Source organism: Somniosus microcephalus, chromosome 19 (genome assembly GCF_052327205.1).
Source record: "Somniosus microcephalus isolate GS21.2 chromosome 19, FLI_Smic_1.0, whole genome shotgun sequence".
Classification (NCBI taxonomy): Eukaryota; Metazoa; Chordata; class Chondrichthyes; order Squaliformes; family Somniosidae; genus Somniosus; species Somniosus microcephalus.
The window spans coordinates 82,813,737-82,829,894 of NC_141005.1; the positions used below are offsets into that span (position 1 = coordinate 82,813,737).

The 16,158-nt window shown below is 52.0% G+C and overlaps 1 protein-coding gene across 1 annotated transcript in view; it reads right to left on the reverse strand.

Moving 5' to 3' along the window:
• mycbp (MYC binding protein) overlaps positions 1 to 16,158 on the reverse strand; it is a 42,807-nt gene that overhangs the window by 22,811 nt on the left and 3,838 nt on the right. Inside the window, exons 3-4 of the mRNA XM_085962120.1 lie at positions 3,528 to 3,576; positions 753 to 882 (exon numbers count right to left, since the gene is read on the reverse strand). Coding sequence (XP_085818246.1) covers positions 753 to 882; positions 3,528 to 3,576 — 179 coding nt within the window. The remainder of the gene's footprint in view (positions 1 to 752; positions 883 to 3,527; positions 3,577 to 16,158) is intronic.

The following is a 16,158-nucleotide window of genomic DNA, read 5'->3' on the forward strand; positions in this document are numbered from 1 at the left end:
AGACTTCACAGAATCACAGAAACCCCACAGTGCAGATAGAGGCCATTTCGGCCCATCGAGCCTGCACCGACACATATCCCACCCGATCCCCGTAACCCCTGCACCAACACATATCCCACCCTATCCCCGTAACCCCACGTATTTAATCCCCCTAACACTAAGGGTCAATTTATCATAGCCAATCAACCTAACCTGCACATCTTTGGACTGTGGGAGGAAACCGGAGCACCCGGAGGAAACCCACGCAAACACGGGGAGAATGTGCAAACTCCACACAGACAGTCACCCGAGGCCGGATTCGAACCCGGGTCCCTGGCGCTGTGAGGCAACAGTGCTAACCACTATGCCACCGTGAGCACAAAAATCAAGGCGGACACTCCAGCACAGTCCTGAGGGAGTGCAGCACTGTCAGAGGTGCCGTCTTTCAGACGAGACGTTAAACCGAGGCCCCGTCTGCTCTCTCAGGTGGACGTAAAAGATCTCATGGCGTTATTTCGAAGAGCAGTGGAGTTCTCCCCGGTGTCCTGGCCAATATTTATCCCTCAATCAACTTCACAAAAACAGACTATCTGGTCAGTATCACATTGCTGTTTGTGGGAGCTTGCGGTGTACAAATTGGCTGCTGCGTATCCCACATTACAACAGTGACTCCACTTCAAATAGTACTTCATTGGCTGTAAAGCGCTTTGGGACATCCTGAGGTCGTGAAAGGTGCTATATAAATGCAAGTCTTTCTTTCTATGATCCATTACCTTAGCTTTTAATTCCTTATTTTCCTCCAGCAGTGCCTCATATTTCTGCCTCAGTTCTGTCACTTCAAGTCGTAGTGTTTCCACATCTGCAGTCTCGGGGCCTGCTGTTCCCAAATGCTGTTTCAAGAAACTAGTACATATATTAAGGAAAGTAACAAAGCACCTCGTAATACAGTGGGATTGTCACACCACCACAGCATATATAGAGTGATCAAGGTGAAAGTAGGATTCATGGAGCCAAACTTCTATGGTAGACTCAGCAGCCTGATAACTGAGCGAGGCCGCTCCACGATACGGCAGGGCAGTACCGCCCCCCCCACTGTAACCCCTGGGATTGTGGACACCCCCCCCCCACTGTAACCCCGGGGATTGTGGACCCCCCCCCCGACTGTAACCCCGGGTACTGTGGACACCCCCCCCCCCGCACTGTAACCCCGGGGATTGTGGACACCCCCCCCCCACTGTAACCCCGGGGATTGTGGACACCCCCCCCCCACTGTAACCCCGGGTATTGTGGACACCGCCCCCCCGCACTGTAACCCCGGGGATTGTGGACACCCCCCCCCCCGACTGTAACCCCGGGGATTGTGGACACCCCCCCCCCACTGTAACCCCGGGGATTGTGGACACCCCGCCCCCCACTGTAACCCCGGGGATTGTGGACACCCCCCCCACTGTAACCACGGGGATTGTGGACACCCCCCCCCACTGTAACCCCGGGGATTGTGGACACCCCCCCACTGTAACCCCGGGGATTGTGGACACCCCCCCCCACTGTAACCCCGGGGATTGTGGACACCCCCCCCCACTGTAGCCCCGGGGATTGTGGACACACCCCCCCCCGCCACTGTAACCCCGGGGATTGTGGACACCCCCCCCCCCCGCACTGTAACCCCGGGAATTGTGGACCCACCCCCCACTGTAACCCCGGGGATTGTGGACCCACCCCCCACTGTAACCCCGGGGATTGTGGACACCCCCCCCCGACTGTAACCCCGGGGATTGTGGACACCCCCCCCCCCACTGTAACCCCGGGGATTGTGGACACCCCCCCCACTGTAACCACGGGGATTGTGGACACCCCCCCCCCACTGTAACCCCGGGGATTGTGGACACACCCCCCACTGTAACCACGGGGATTGTGGACACCCCCCCCCCACTGTAACCCCGGGGATTGTGGACACCCCCCCCCACTGTAACCACGGGGATTGTGGACACCCCCCCCCCCGCCACTGTAACCCCGGGGATTGTGGACACCCCCCCCCCCGCACTGTAACCCCGGGAATTGTGGACCCACCCCCCACTGTAACCCCGGGGATTGTGGACACCCCGCCCCCCACTGTAACCCCGGGGATTGTGGACACCCCCCCCACTGTAACCACGGGGATTGTGGACACCCCCCCCCCACTGTAACCCCGGGGATTGTGGACACCCCCCCACTGTAACCCCGGGGATTGTGGACCCCCGCCCCCCACTGTAACCCCGGGGATTGTGGACACCCCCCCCACTGTAACCCTGGGGATTGTCAACACCCCCCCCACTGTAACCCTGGGGATTGCGGACACCCCCCCCACTGTAACCCTGGGGATTGTGGACACCCCCCCCCACTGTAACCCTGGGGATTGTGGACCCCCCCCCACTGTAACCCCGGGGATTGTGGACACCCCCCCCACTGTAACCCCGGGGATTGTGGACACCCCCCCCCCACTGTAACCCCGGGGATTGTAGACACCACCCCCCCCACTGTAACCCCGGGGATTGTGGACACCCCCCCCACTGTAACCCCGGGGATTGTGGACACACCCCCCACTGTAACCCCGGGGATTGTGGACACCACCCCCCCACTGTAACCCCGGGGATTGTGGACCCCCCCGCACTGTAACCCCGGGGATTGTGGACACCACCCCCCCCCCCCCACTGTAACCCCGGGGATTGTGGACACCCCACCCCCCACTGTAACCCCGGGGATTGTGGACACACCCCCCCCCACTGTAACCCCGGGGATTGTGGACACCCCACCCTCCCCCCCCTCACAGAAATCACAGAAACCCCACAGATAGAGGCCATTTCGGCCCATCGAGCCTGCACCGACACATATCCCACCCTATCCTGTAACCCCACGTATTTAATCCCCCTAACACTAAGGGTCAATTTATCATAGCCAATCAACCTAACCTGCACATCTTTGGACTGTGGGAGGAAACCGGAGCACCCGGAGGAAACCCACGCAAACACGGGGAGAATGTGCAAACTCCACACAAACTCCACCCCCCTCTGTAAACTGAGGATTGCAAGGAAGGCTGACACTTCACCTGACAGGATTCCTGCTAACTACACGTCACAAAATAAAAAATCTGGAAATAAAAAGCTGGCATCAGTACAAATGACCGTGCAGCTGTCAGAATACCCAACTGGTCACTGATGTCCCTCAGAGAAGGAAACCTGCTATCTTTACCCTGTCTGCTCGGTATATGACTCCAATCCCACACCAACATGGTTGACTCTTAACTGTCCTGTGAAGTGGGCCAAGCAAGTCACTCCATTGTATCAACCCATTACCCGCCGCTGTAGGCGGCGGCCCATGATCAGCACCTTCGAGGGCAACTAGGGATGGGCAATAAATTCTGATTTGCAGCGATGCCCACATCCGGAGAACGAATAAAAAAACTTTCAGCTTGCCAACAGCATAGCAATGCAATGGTCTTGCTACTGAACTATTACTTTATGAATGAAGTCTGAGAGAAGCGACAACAGTTGCTGCACAATAAAGGATACTCCATTGCATTGTTGGGCTTCTCTGGCTCCTCATAGAGGGCGACCAGCACTGAAAAACAAAGCCATTTCAATTCTATACATTGAACAGCAGCACACATACAAAATCACACCATCAAGTAGTTACAATTACAACAGCCCATGTGCCCGTGCAGTACCATTTGGGAAATAGTCCAGTCACTCCAGTGTCGCCAAGAAGTCTGAAGTGAGAGGCAATAGCCCGAGTATTTAGTTGTTAAATATTTGTATTCCACTTTATCACCGAAAAGATTTCCTGCTAACACGGTCATATGGTCTCACTTGGAAATGTTAATGCTGAAATGTCCCCAAGAGAAATCATAGTATTAGAGTGAGGGAAGGAATTGAAAGAAAATATCAGGTCATTTGGGACAAAATGACTAGGGTTACTGACCCATGAGGGAGAAAGGCCAATTTTTCACAAGTTAAAAACTACATTTCACTGAAGATTGTGATTTGGATACTTGGGGCGAAAAATTTGTCTGCGTAGTGTCCGGTTTTCCAGCGCTATGGGTGCCGTTTTGTGACAAAAATGTCACCTGCGCCATGCGTGCACAATCTGGTGCATGCCATGCTGGACGGGTGTTAGCGTTGGCGCTGGTAGCGTGCGTCAGAAGTATGTAGAGTCGGCAGATCGTGACGTCAAGCAGTATACAATGCTGATTTGACGCCAGCGCTGCCATTTTCACCCTCAACGCTGGAACTAAGCCCCTGCGTTAACCTCACATAGCTGAACATGCTTTCAGTAGCAGCAAGGACGCCTACCAGCGATATTTAAAGGGATCAGCAACCACTCTCCGGTTAGTTGCCGATTAATTTCTACTGGCTCTGTGGAAGTTTGTGGGAGTGTTTGGAGCTTTCTAGAGTTGTTTAAAGTGGGTAAGGAGTGGTGCTGCACGTGGAGAAGAACTTCAAAGGTTCTGGTCAGACCACTTGATCCCAGTCATGTGGTCATCCCCCTTAGCCTGCAGCATCACAGGGAGATGGAGCAGAGGCCGCAAAGAAGAGAAGCTGCTTGCAGAGGGAAGAGGAGGGGGGGGGAGAAGGGTTCTCAGCAGGAGGCCTTACCTACCTCGGGCCTTACAGCCACGAGCAGTATGTGAGGCATCTGCACTTTATGAAGGAGGTACTCACACAACTTTGCCACCTCTTGCAGCCAGACCTGCAGCCTCACACAGGGCAAGGGCAGTGCTGCCAGTGGCTGTGAAGGTGACTGTGGCCCTGAATTTCCTCACATCAGGATCTTTCCAGGCTGCAGCAGGCGACATCTGTAACATCGCCCAGTTTGCCGTCCATTGCTGCATGAGAGAGGTGACAGGCGCTCTTTATGCCAGGAGAGGGGACTTCATTGTCTTCTCTCTGACCAGAGAAGCAGGCAGAGCGTGTACATGGCTTTGCCAGGATAGCGGGCTTCCCCATGGGGCAGTGTGCCATCAACTGCACACACGTGGCTCTGCCAGGATAGCGGGCTTCCCCATGGAGCAGTGTGCCATCAACTCCACACACGTGGCTCTGCCAGGATAGCGGGGTTCCCCATGGGGCAGTGTGCCGTCAACTGCACACACGTGGCTTTGTGGGTGCCGCATCTAAATGCTGAGATGTACCGCAACCGCAAAGCTGGTCACTCGCTGAATGTGCAGTTGGTGTGCGACCATGCTGAGCACATCATGATTGTAAATGTCCGGTATCCTGGCAGCAGTCGTGTTGCTTTTATTCTGCGCCAGTCTGCTGTTCCTTCAGTCTTTAAGCTACCAAGACAAACCAGTCAATCCACTGACCACCTGGCTCATGACTTCGCACCGCAACCCAACCAGACATGGGCAGTGCGCATACAATGAGAGCCATGCTGCCACACAGAATCTGATAGAGCAGTCCATTGGCGTCCTTAAATAACCCTTCCACTGTCTGGACCGCTCTGCAGGAGTCCTGCAGTACTCACCAGAGCACGTCTCAAATTAGTCGTGGTCTGCTGCATGCTCCACAACCTCGTCAACATGAGGGCACAGCCCTTGTCACCAGGCATACAGCGACTGGCTGAGCAGGCGGAAGAGGCCACATACCAGGCAGCCCCTTTCTGCCTGGGCTGTCCGTGATCGAGTACACACAACCCCAATTCCCCATTCAACTAGTCCCATACCTTACATTCCCTCTGTTACTGACTATCATTGTCCTCTTGGCCACAAAGCTGAAATAAAACCCACCACAAAAGGAACATTCCAATCCAACTTTATACATCAATCCATCCAATATTACATAACAACGTCAACTAATCACCCTTGTCTTATCCATACCTAATCCTAGTGCTCCTACGCAGTGCTACCCCAGTGGCTGCAGCATGGCTGGTGGAAGGCTGCTGACTTTCAGATGGCCTTGCAGGATGACCTCGAGCACCTCTGGGCCGCAAAATCCCGGCTGCAGACTGTCCCGTCTCGGCATGGGCAGCAGCAGACTGGGCTGGCTGGCTGACAGGCAACAGCAAGGCCACTGGCGGAGTGGCAGTGGTGGGAGGACAAATGCTGTCATCCTGAGAGGGGACAGCAGGTTCTTTCTCCACGGAGCCACTGCCATTCCCTTGGTGTGGCGCCTCAGCATTCCTAACCATCTGTTGGAGGACAGATTGCTGGACTGTTGTGACACCCTCCAAGCCCATTTCCATACTGGTAAATCCAGCCACGATGGCAGCAGTCCGAGCTTCCACTGCAGCACTCAGGCATTGGGTGGCTTCTACTTGTGCTCCAGTGGAAGCCGAGATATCGGCCATCAGACACTGCATCATGGCTGGGTCCACAAGTGCACAAATGGATCTGCCCACCCCTTTCATGCTGGAAAGGATGGGCTCCAAGCTCTGCGCAAAGCCCTGTGCAAGGTTGGTGCTGGACTCCTCCACGCTCCTTGACATGGCTTTCTGGCAGGCCTGCCAATACACCAAGCATTTCATTCTGCATACCCATCAGCGTTCTTCTGTAGGTCGTCCCATCGAAGTCCTCATGAGGAGAACTCGTGTGTGACCTCACCCTGCGGTGAGCCGGTGCCTGCTGTACCCTTTCCCCCTGTCCTGGCTGCAGCACACTCGTGCCCAGTGCCTCACTACATGCAGATCCCCCATCCACTCTGTAAATTCCACACAGTGCCAGTATCTGAGCTGGTGGCTGCAACTGTCAGATCAAGTGTTGTTTCTTCATCATCACTCTCCTCGCCCTCATCTCCTTGCACCACTGACTGGGCAGGTTGGATTTCTTGGGTCACTAAAATGAGAAAGGCATAAGGATAGGGTTGTGGTATGGGGAGTTGGGGAAAGCAAGAGGTGCATGCTTACACCATGTGCAGCTTGTAAATCGGAAGAGATCGTGGGAACAGGGGGAAATGGGATGCGAGGAGAATTATGTCTGAGGATACCGGCATCTTGTATTCTTTCAGCTCGGCCACTGGCCACAGGCTCCAGGCTCAGCGACGCCCCTGCCAAGAATGGCCAGCACTGTCTGCTCTACGGGGGTGAGGTGATGTAGGTCCGCTCCTGCTGGTTAGGTGCTGCTGATTCCGGTTATAAGCCACCTTTTCCTGCAAGAGAAAGGGAAGTGTGTCAGTGAGTGTGGTGCAATGTGTTTGGGTGATATGCCGGTCATGTCTGAATAGCTGACAGTATGTGCAAGCTGTGAGGCTTGCAGCAGTGGTAAGTGTGTGAGGGCGAGGTAAGGCTATGAACGTGAGGTATGAGTCCTGTTTGGTACAGATTGTTGGTAGGTGAGTGATGGGGGTGTGGTGAATTGAGCAGTGTGTGAGGCCAGTGGTGCAGATGGTGGGATATGGCATTTGCATTACTGTGAATTCACTGACCTTGACCACTCGTACGAGGTCAGTAAACTTATTCCTGCACTGCGTCCACATCCGCAGTGCTACACTGCTGGCATTCACCACAACGGCTATCTGCTCCCATTGCACTTCACGCTGTTGCCTGGAGGGCCTCCCGGCCACCTGTGGAAACAGCACCTCTCACCTCCTCTGGCAGCAAGCCTCCAGTGCTGCATCTGAGAACCTTGGTGCACGCTCTCTCCCCGGTTGTGCCACCATTAATTGTTGTTCACTGTCTTCCCCAGCCAGTTCAATGATCTACTGCAGGCAGAATGCACCTCCCCTTTAAGAGGTACAGACTGCCTTTAAGTAGTGCTAGCATTACACGAACTTGACCCCCTGCTGAGTGTTCAACCATACAGCAGCGCGTTCAGCGCTAGGCTGAATGCCGCAATCATGGAAATGAGCAGCAAGCACAAATGTGGTGTGCTGCCTGCATTACTCTCAACGGGCATGGGTTGACCAAGCATCGTGATCCCAGCGACCGTTTTCTGAGGAAAACCAATTTTTGGACCTGGTGTCAGTATATGTCCAAGATCGGAAGATGTATTTCTCTCACTTTTTGACCTATAATCCAAAGATGTGCGAGTTAGGTTGATTGGCTGTGATAAATTGACCCTTAGTGTTAGGGGGATTAAATACGTGGGGTTACGGGGATAGGGTGGGATATGTGTTGGTGTAGGGGTTACGGGGATCGGGTGGGATGTGTGTCGGTGCGGGCTCGATGGGCCGAGATGGCCTCTATCTGCACTGTGGGGTTTCTGTGATTTCTGTGATTCTGTGATAACACTTTTGGAACCATCTGCTGCTGAAACCCTCATCCATGTCTTTGTTACCTCTAGACTTGACTATTCCAACGCATTCCTGGCTGGCCTGCCATCTCCTACACTCCATATACTTGAGGTCGTCCAAAACTCTGCTGACCGTATCCTAAGTCACACCAAGTCGTCTTTATCCATCACCCTCTGCTCGCTGATCCACATTGGCTCCTTGTTCAGCAACACCTCAATTTTAAATTTCTCACCTTGTTTTCAAATCCCACGATGGCTTCGCCCCTCGGATCTCTGCGCTCCTCCTATTCTGACCTCTTGTGCAACCCCGATTTTAATCGCCCCACCATTGGCGGCCATGTCTTCAGCGGTATATACTGACACCAGCACAGGTGTCACTGTATATACCGACACTAACCCGGGGGTCACTGTATATATTGACACTAACCCGGGGTCACTGTATATACTGACACTAACCCGGGGTCACTGTATATACTGACACCAGCCCAGGTGTCACTGTATATACCGACACTAACCCGGGGTCACTGTATATATCGACACTAACCCGGGGTCACTGTATATACTGACACTAACCCGGGGTCACTGTATATACCGACACTAACCCGGGGGTCATTGTATATACCGACACTAACCCGGGGGTCACTGTATATATTGACACTAACCCGGGGGTCACTGTATATATTGACACTAACCCGGGGTCACTGTATATACTGACACTAACCCGGGGTCACTGTATATACCGACACTAACCCGGGGTCACTGTATATACCGACACTAACCCGGGGTCACTGTATATACCGGCACTAACCAGGGGTCACTGTATATACTGACACTAACCCGGGGTCACTGTATATACCGACACTAACCCGGGGTCACTGTACATACCGACACTAACCCGGGGTCACTGTATATACCGACACTAACCCGGGGGTCACTGTATATACCGACACTAACCCGGGGTCACTGTATATACCGACACTAACCCGGGGGGTCACTGTATATACCGACACTAACCCGGGGTCACTGTATATACTGACACTAACCCGGGGGTCACTGTATATACTGACACTAACCCGGGGGTCACTGTACATACCGACACTAACCCGGGGTCACTGTATATACCGACACTAACCCGGGGGTCACTGTATATACTGACACTAACCTAGGGTCACTGTATATACTGACACTAACCCAGGGTCACTGTATATACTGACACTAACCCGGGGTCACTGTATATACTGACACTAACCTAGGGTCACTGTATATACTGACACTAACCCAGGGTTACTGTATATACTGACACTAACCCGGGGTCACTGTATATACTGACACTAACCCGGGGTCACTGTATATACTGACACTAACCCGGGGTCACTGTATATACCGACACTAACCCGGGGTCACTGTATATACCGACACTAACCCGGGGGTCACTGTATATACTGACACTAACCCGGGGTTACTGTATATACTGACACTAACCCGGGGTTACTGTATATACTGACACTAACCCGGGGTCACTGTATATACTGACACTAACCCGGGGTTACTGTATATACTGACACTAACCCCAGTTATACTGTATATACTGACACTAAGTCTTGGTAAAAGTGTATCAGCGGGAAATATGTAACTATTAGATTGGTACTGCATGGTCCAGGAAGGTTGTCATGAGGAGAAATGGCAGTGTCTAATATAGCCATTCACAGGTGATCAGTCAGATTAATCTTGAAGTGCAATGTGGTTAGAAGTCGGGGCAATAACTGGACCAGGATTCACAAACATGTGGCTGGTCGTGGTCATCCGCTGGGACTTTGGCAGAAGAGCTGCGGGAACCCAGGAAAATCGGCATTTAGTTTTCATGCTCTTTCACTGAAGGTACGGCGGGTCAAGCAGGAGAAGCTCAGCTATTTACAATCTATATCAATAACTTAGATGAGGGGACCGAGTGTAATGTCCCCAAGTTTGCTGACAATACAAAGCTCAGTGGGAAAGTAAGCTGTGAGGAGGACACAAAGAGGCTACAAAGGGATATAGACAGGTTAAGTGAGTGGGCAAGTACACGGCAGATAGAGTATAGTGTGGGAAAATGTGACGTTATCCACTTTGGTCGGAAAAATAGAAAAGCAGAATATTTTTGAAATGGTGATAGACTGGGAAATGTTGGTATTCAGAGGGGCCTGAATGTCCTTGTACACGAAGCACAGAAAGTTAACAAGCAAGGTATAGCAAGCAATTAGGAAAGCAAATGGTATGTTGGCCTTTATTAGAAAGGGATTAGAGTATAAGAGTAAAGCCTTACTGCAATTATATCAGGCCTTGGTGAGACCACACCTGGAGTACTGAATCATAGAATGGTTACAGCACAGTCGGAGGCCGTTTGGCCCGTCGAGACCATGCTGACTCTCTGCAAGAACACTTCAGCTAGTCCCACTCCCTCGCCCTGTCCCCGTAGCCCTGCTAATTTTTTTCCTTCAGGTACTTCTCCAATTCCCTTTTGAAAGCCACGATTGAATCTGCCTCCACCACCTTTTCAGGCAGCGCATTCCAGATCCTAACCACTCGCTGCATAAATGTTTTTCCTCATGTCACCTTTGGTTCTTCTGCCAATCACCTTGAATCTGTGTCCTCTGGTTCGCGACCCCTCTGCCAATGGGAACAGTTTCTCTCTATCTTCTCTGTCTAGACCCCTCATGATTTTGAATACCTCTATCTAATCTCCTCTCAACCTTCTCTGCTCGAAGGAGAACAACCCCAACTCCCCAACTTCTCTAGTCTATCCACGCAACTGAAGTTCCTCATCCCTGGAATCATTCTCATAAACCTTTTCTGCACCCTCGCTAAGGCCTTCATATCCTTCCTAAAGTGCAGTGCCCAGAATTGGACACGATTCTCCAGTTGAGGCCGAACCAGTGTTTTATAAAGGTTCATCATAACTTCCTTGCTTTTGTACTCTGTGCCTCTATTTATGAAGCCCAGGATCCCGTATGCTCTTTGAACTGCTTTCTCAACCTGCCCTGCACCTTCAAAGTTGTGCACATATACCCCCAGGTCTCTCTGTTCATGCACCCCATTTAGGATTATAGCCTTTACTTTATATTGCCTCTCCTCAGTTTTCCTACCAAAATCTCTCACTTGCACTTTTCGGCGTTAAATTTCCACCTCCGTAACATCGCCTGTCTCCGCCCTTGCCTCAACTGAAGTCAATGGGAATCGGGGGGGGAAACCCTCCACTGGCTGGAGTCATACCTAGCACAAGGAAGATGGTTGTGGTTGTTGGAGGTCAATCATCTCAGCCTCAGGACATCGCTGCAGGAGTTCCTCAGGGCAGTGTCCTAGGCCCAACCATCTTCAGCTGCTTCATCAATGACCTTCCATCCAACATAAGGTCAGAAATGGGGATGTTCGCTGATGACTGCACAGTGTTCAGTGCCATTCACAACTCCTCAGATAATTTAGCAGTCCATGCCCGCATGCAACAAGACCTGGACGACGTTCAGGCCACAGAAGTGCCAGGCAATGACTCTCTCCAACAAGCGAGAGTCTAACCACCGTCCCTTGGCATTCAATGGCATTACCATCGCCGAATCCCCCACCATCAACATCCTGGGGGTCACCATTGAACAGAAACTTAACTGGACCAGCCACATAAATACTGTGGCAACAAGAGCAGGTCAGAGGCTAGGTATTCTCAGTCATAGAGTCATAGAGTTTTACAGCACAGAAAGAGGCCCTTCGGCCCATCGTGTCTGCGCCGCCCATCCATCCCTGTCCAGTCTAATCCCATTTTCCAGCATTTGGTCCATAGCCTTGTATGCAATGGCATTTCAAGTGCTCATCCAAATGCTTCTTGAATGTTGTGAGGGTTCCTGCCTCTACCACCCTTTCAGGCATTGAGTTCCACATTCCAACCACCCTCTGGGTGAAAAAGTTCCTCCTCAAATCCCCTCTAAATCTCCTGCCCCTTACCCTGAATCTATGCCCCCTTGTTATTGACCCCCCTACTAAGGGGAAAAGTTCCTCTTTGTCTACCCTATCTATGCCCCTCATCATTTTGTACACCTCAATCAGGTCCCCCCTCAGCCTTCTTTGCTCCAAGGAAAACAACCCCAGCCTGTCCAGCCTCTCTTCATAGCTGAGGCGCTCCATCCCAGGTAACATCCTGGTGAATCTTCTCTGCACCCTCTCCAAAGCAATCACATCCTTCCTATAGTGAGGCGACCAGAACTGCACACAGTACTCCAGCTGTGGCCTCACCAGCGTTTTGTACAGCTCCATCATAACCTCCCTGCTCTTATATTCTATGCCTCGGCTAATGAAGGCAAGTATCCCATATGCCTTTTTAACCACCTTATCGACCTGCTCCGCTGCCTTCAGGGATCTATGTATATGCACACCAAGGTCCCTCTGACCCGCTGTACTTCCTAGGGTCCTACCACTCATTGTGTATTCCCTTGCCTTGTTTGTCCGTCCAAAATGCATCACCTCGCACTTTTCAGGGTTAAATTCCATTTGCCACTTTTCCGCCCATCTGACCAACCCATTTATATCGTCCTGTAGCCTGAGGCTTTCCTCCTCACAATTTACCACCCCACCAATTTTCGTGTCATCTGCGAACTTACTGATCATACCTTTTACATTCTCATCCAAATCATTTATGTAGATCACAAACAACAAGGGACCCAGCACCGATCCCTGAGGTACCCCACTGGACACAGGCTTCCAGTCACAAAAGCAACCTTCGACCATCACCCTCTGCCTCCTGCCACTCAGCCAGTTTAGGATCCAACGCGCCAAGGCACCCTGGATCCCATGGGCTCTTACCTTCTTGACCAGTCTCCTATGCGGGACTTTGTCAAAAGCTTTACTGAAGTCCATGTAAACCACATCCACAGCATTTCCCTCATCCACCCCCCTAGTCACCCCCTCGAAAAATTCAATCAGATTTGTCAGACATGATTTACCCTTGACAAAGCCATGCTGACTATCCCCGATTAATCCTTGCCTCTCCAAGTGGAGACTAATTTTGTCCCTCAGAATTTTTTCCAATAATTTCCCTACCACAGATGTTAGGCTCACTGGCCTGTAATTCCCTGGTTTATCCCTGCTACCCTTCTTGAATAATGGTACTACGTTAGCTGTTCTCCAGTCCTCTGGTACATCCCCTGTGGCCAGAGAGGTTCTGAAAATTTGTGTCAGAGCCCCTGCAATCTCCTCCTTTGCCTCCCACAGCAGCCTGGGATACATCTCGTCTGGGCCTGGGGATTTATCCACTTTTTGGCCTGCTAAAACCGCTAGCACCTCCTCCCTCTCGATGCTAATATGTTCAAGTATGTCACAGCCCCCTTGCCCGATTTCTATGTCTGCATCGTCTTTCTCCATAGTGAACACAGATGCAAAAAATTCATTTAAAACCCCGCCTACATCATCTGGCTCTACACACAGATTGCCACTGCGGCGAGTGTCTCACCTCCTGACTCCCCAAAGCCTTTCCACCATCTACAAGGCACAAGTAAGAAGTGTGATGGAATACTCTCCACTTGCCTGGATGAGTGCAGCTCCAACAACACTTGAAGCTCGACACCATCCAGGACAACGCAGCCCGCTTGATTGGCACCCCATCCACCACCTTAAACATTCACTCCCTCCACCACCGGTGCACCGTGGCTGCAGTGTGTACCATCTACAAGATGCACTGCAGCAACTCGCCAAGGCTTCTTTGGCAGCACCTCCCAAACCCACGACCTCTTCCACCTAGAAGGACAAGGGCAGCAGGCGCATGGGAACACCACCACCTCCAAGTTCCCCTCCAAGTCACACACCATCCTGACTTAGAAATATATCACCGATCCTTCATCGCCGCTGGGTCAAAATCCTGGAACTCCCTCCCTAACAGCACTGCGGGAGAACCTTCACCACACGGACTGCAGCAGTTCAAGAGGCGGCTCACCACCACCTTCTCAAGGGCAATTAGGGATGGGCAATAAATGCTGGCCTTGCCAGCGACGCCCACATCCCATAAATGAATAAAAAAAATACTCCAGTAAGCGCCTAGGGACGTTTTACTGCATTAAAGGCGCTATATAAATACAAGTAGTTGTTATTGTTGTTAAATTTCATCTGCCACGTGTCCGCCCATTTCACCAGTCTGTGTATATCTTCCTGAAGTCTATCAATATCCTCCTCACTGTTCACTATACTTCCAAGTTTTGTGTCATCTGCAAATTTTGAAATTGTGCCCTGTACAAGTCCAAGTCATTAATATATATCAAGAAAAGCAGTGGTCCTAGAACCGACCCCTGGGGAACACCACTGTATATCTTCCTCCAGTCCGAAAAACAACCGCTCACCACTACTCTCTGTTTCCTGTCACTTAGCCAATTCTGTATCCATGCTGCCAGTCCCTTTCATTCCATGGGCTTCAACTTTGCTGGCAAGTCTATTATGTGGTACTTTATCAAACGCCTTTTGGAAGTCCATGTACACCACGTCAACCGCAATGCCCTCATCAACCCTCTCTGTTACCTCATCAAAAAACTCGATCAAGTTAGTTAAACACGATTTACCTGAAACAAATCCGTGCTGGCTTTCCTTAATTAATCCACACTTGTCTCAAGTTTTTCCTGATTTATTCCATCAAAACCTTCCCATAAACTTTATAATGGAAACTTTCTATGTAAACCTGTTAACAGTCCCCTGCCGGTGTCCTAATTATAGGGGCATGTTTACATAGGCAGTTTCCATGATAAATGTGGACACAGGAATTCATAATGAAGTTGTACAGGAAGTGCGTGCAGACAAAAGATTAATAGATAAATGATCTGGATTTAGAGACATAAAGAGCTGGGTGTCAGTTTGCTGATGGTACCAAACTAGGAGTAGCAGTATACTGCTAGCAAGAATGAGAAGACTACAGGATAGGAACAAAGCTCTGCTGATAAAGTGCTTGTGCAATTTTTAAAAAAACATTAAGAAGCAAAAGGGACTTTGTGGTTTACAGGAAACTCTCTTTAAACCGGCAAAATTCAGGAGTAGGTTCAGGTAAGTTTTACTATATATTGGTGGCCATGTAACCAGGGCTCCTACATCTGCGGCCGTGTAACCGGGGTTCCTGCACCTGTGGCCGTGCATCAGGGACTTCTGGATCTGTGGCCGTGTAACCGGGGCTCCTGCACCTGTGGCCGTGTAACCGGGGCTCCTGCACCTGTGGCCGTGTAACCGGGGCTCCTGCACCTGTGGCCGTGTAACCGGGGCTCCTGCACTTGTGGCCGTGTAACCGGGGCTCCTGCACTTGTGGCCGTGTAACCGGGGCTCCTGCACTTGTGGCCGTGTAACCGGGGCTCCTGCATTTGTGGCCGTGTAACCGGGGCTCCTGCACTTGTGGCCGTGTAACCGGGGCTCCTGCATTTGTGGCCGTGTAACCGGGGCTCCTGCACCTGTGGCCGTGTAACCGGGGCTCCTGCACTTGTGGCCGTGTAACCGGGGCTCCTGCACTTGTGGCCGTGTAACCGGGGCTCCTGCACTTGTGGCCGTGTAACCGGGGCTCCTGCACTTGTGGCCGTGTAACCGGGGCTCCTGCACTTGTGGCCGTGTAACCGGGACTCCTGCACAAGTGCCGTGTAACCGGGGTTCCTGCACCAGTGGCCGTGCATCAGGGACTCCTGGATCTGTGGCCGTGTAACCGGCACTCCTGCACAAGTGCCGTGTAACCGGGGCTCCTGCACTTGTGGCCGTGTAACCGGGGCTCCTGCACTTGTGGCCGTGTAACCGGGGTTCCTGCACCTGTGGCCATGTAACCAGGGCTCCTACATCTGCGGCCGTGTAACCGGGGTTCCTGCACCTGTGGCCGTGCATCAGGGACTTCTGGATCTGTGGCCGTGTAACCGGGGCTCCTGCACCTGTGGCCGTGTAACCGGGGCTCCTGCACAAGTGCCGTGTAACCGGGGTTCCTGCACCAGTGGCCGTGCATCAGGGAC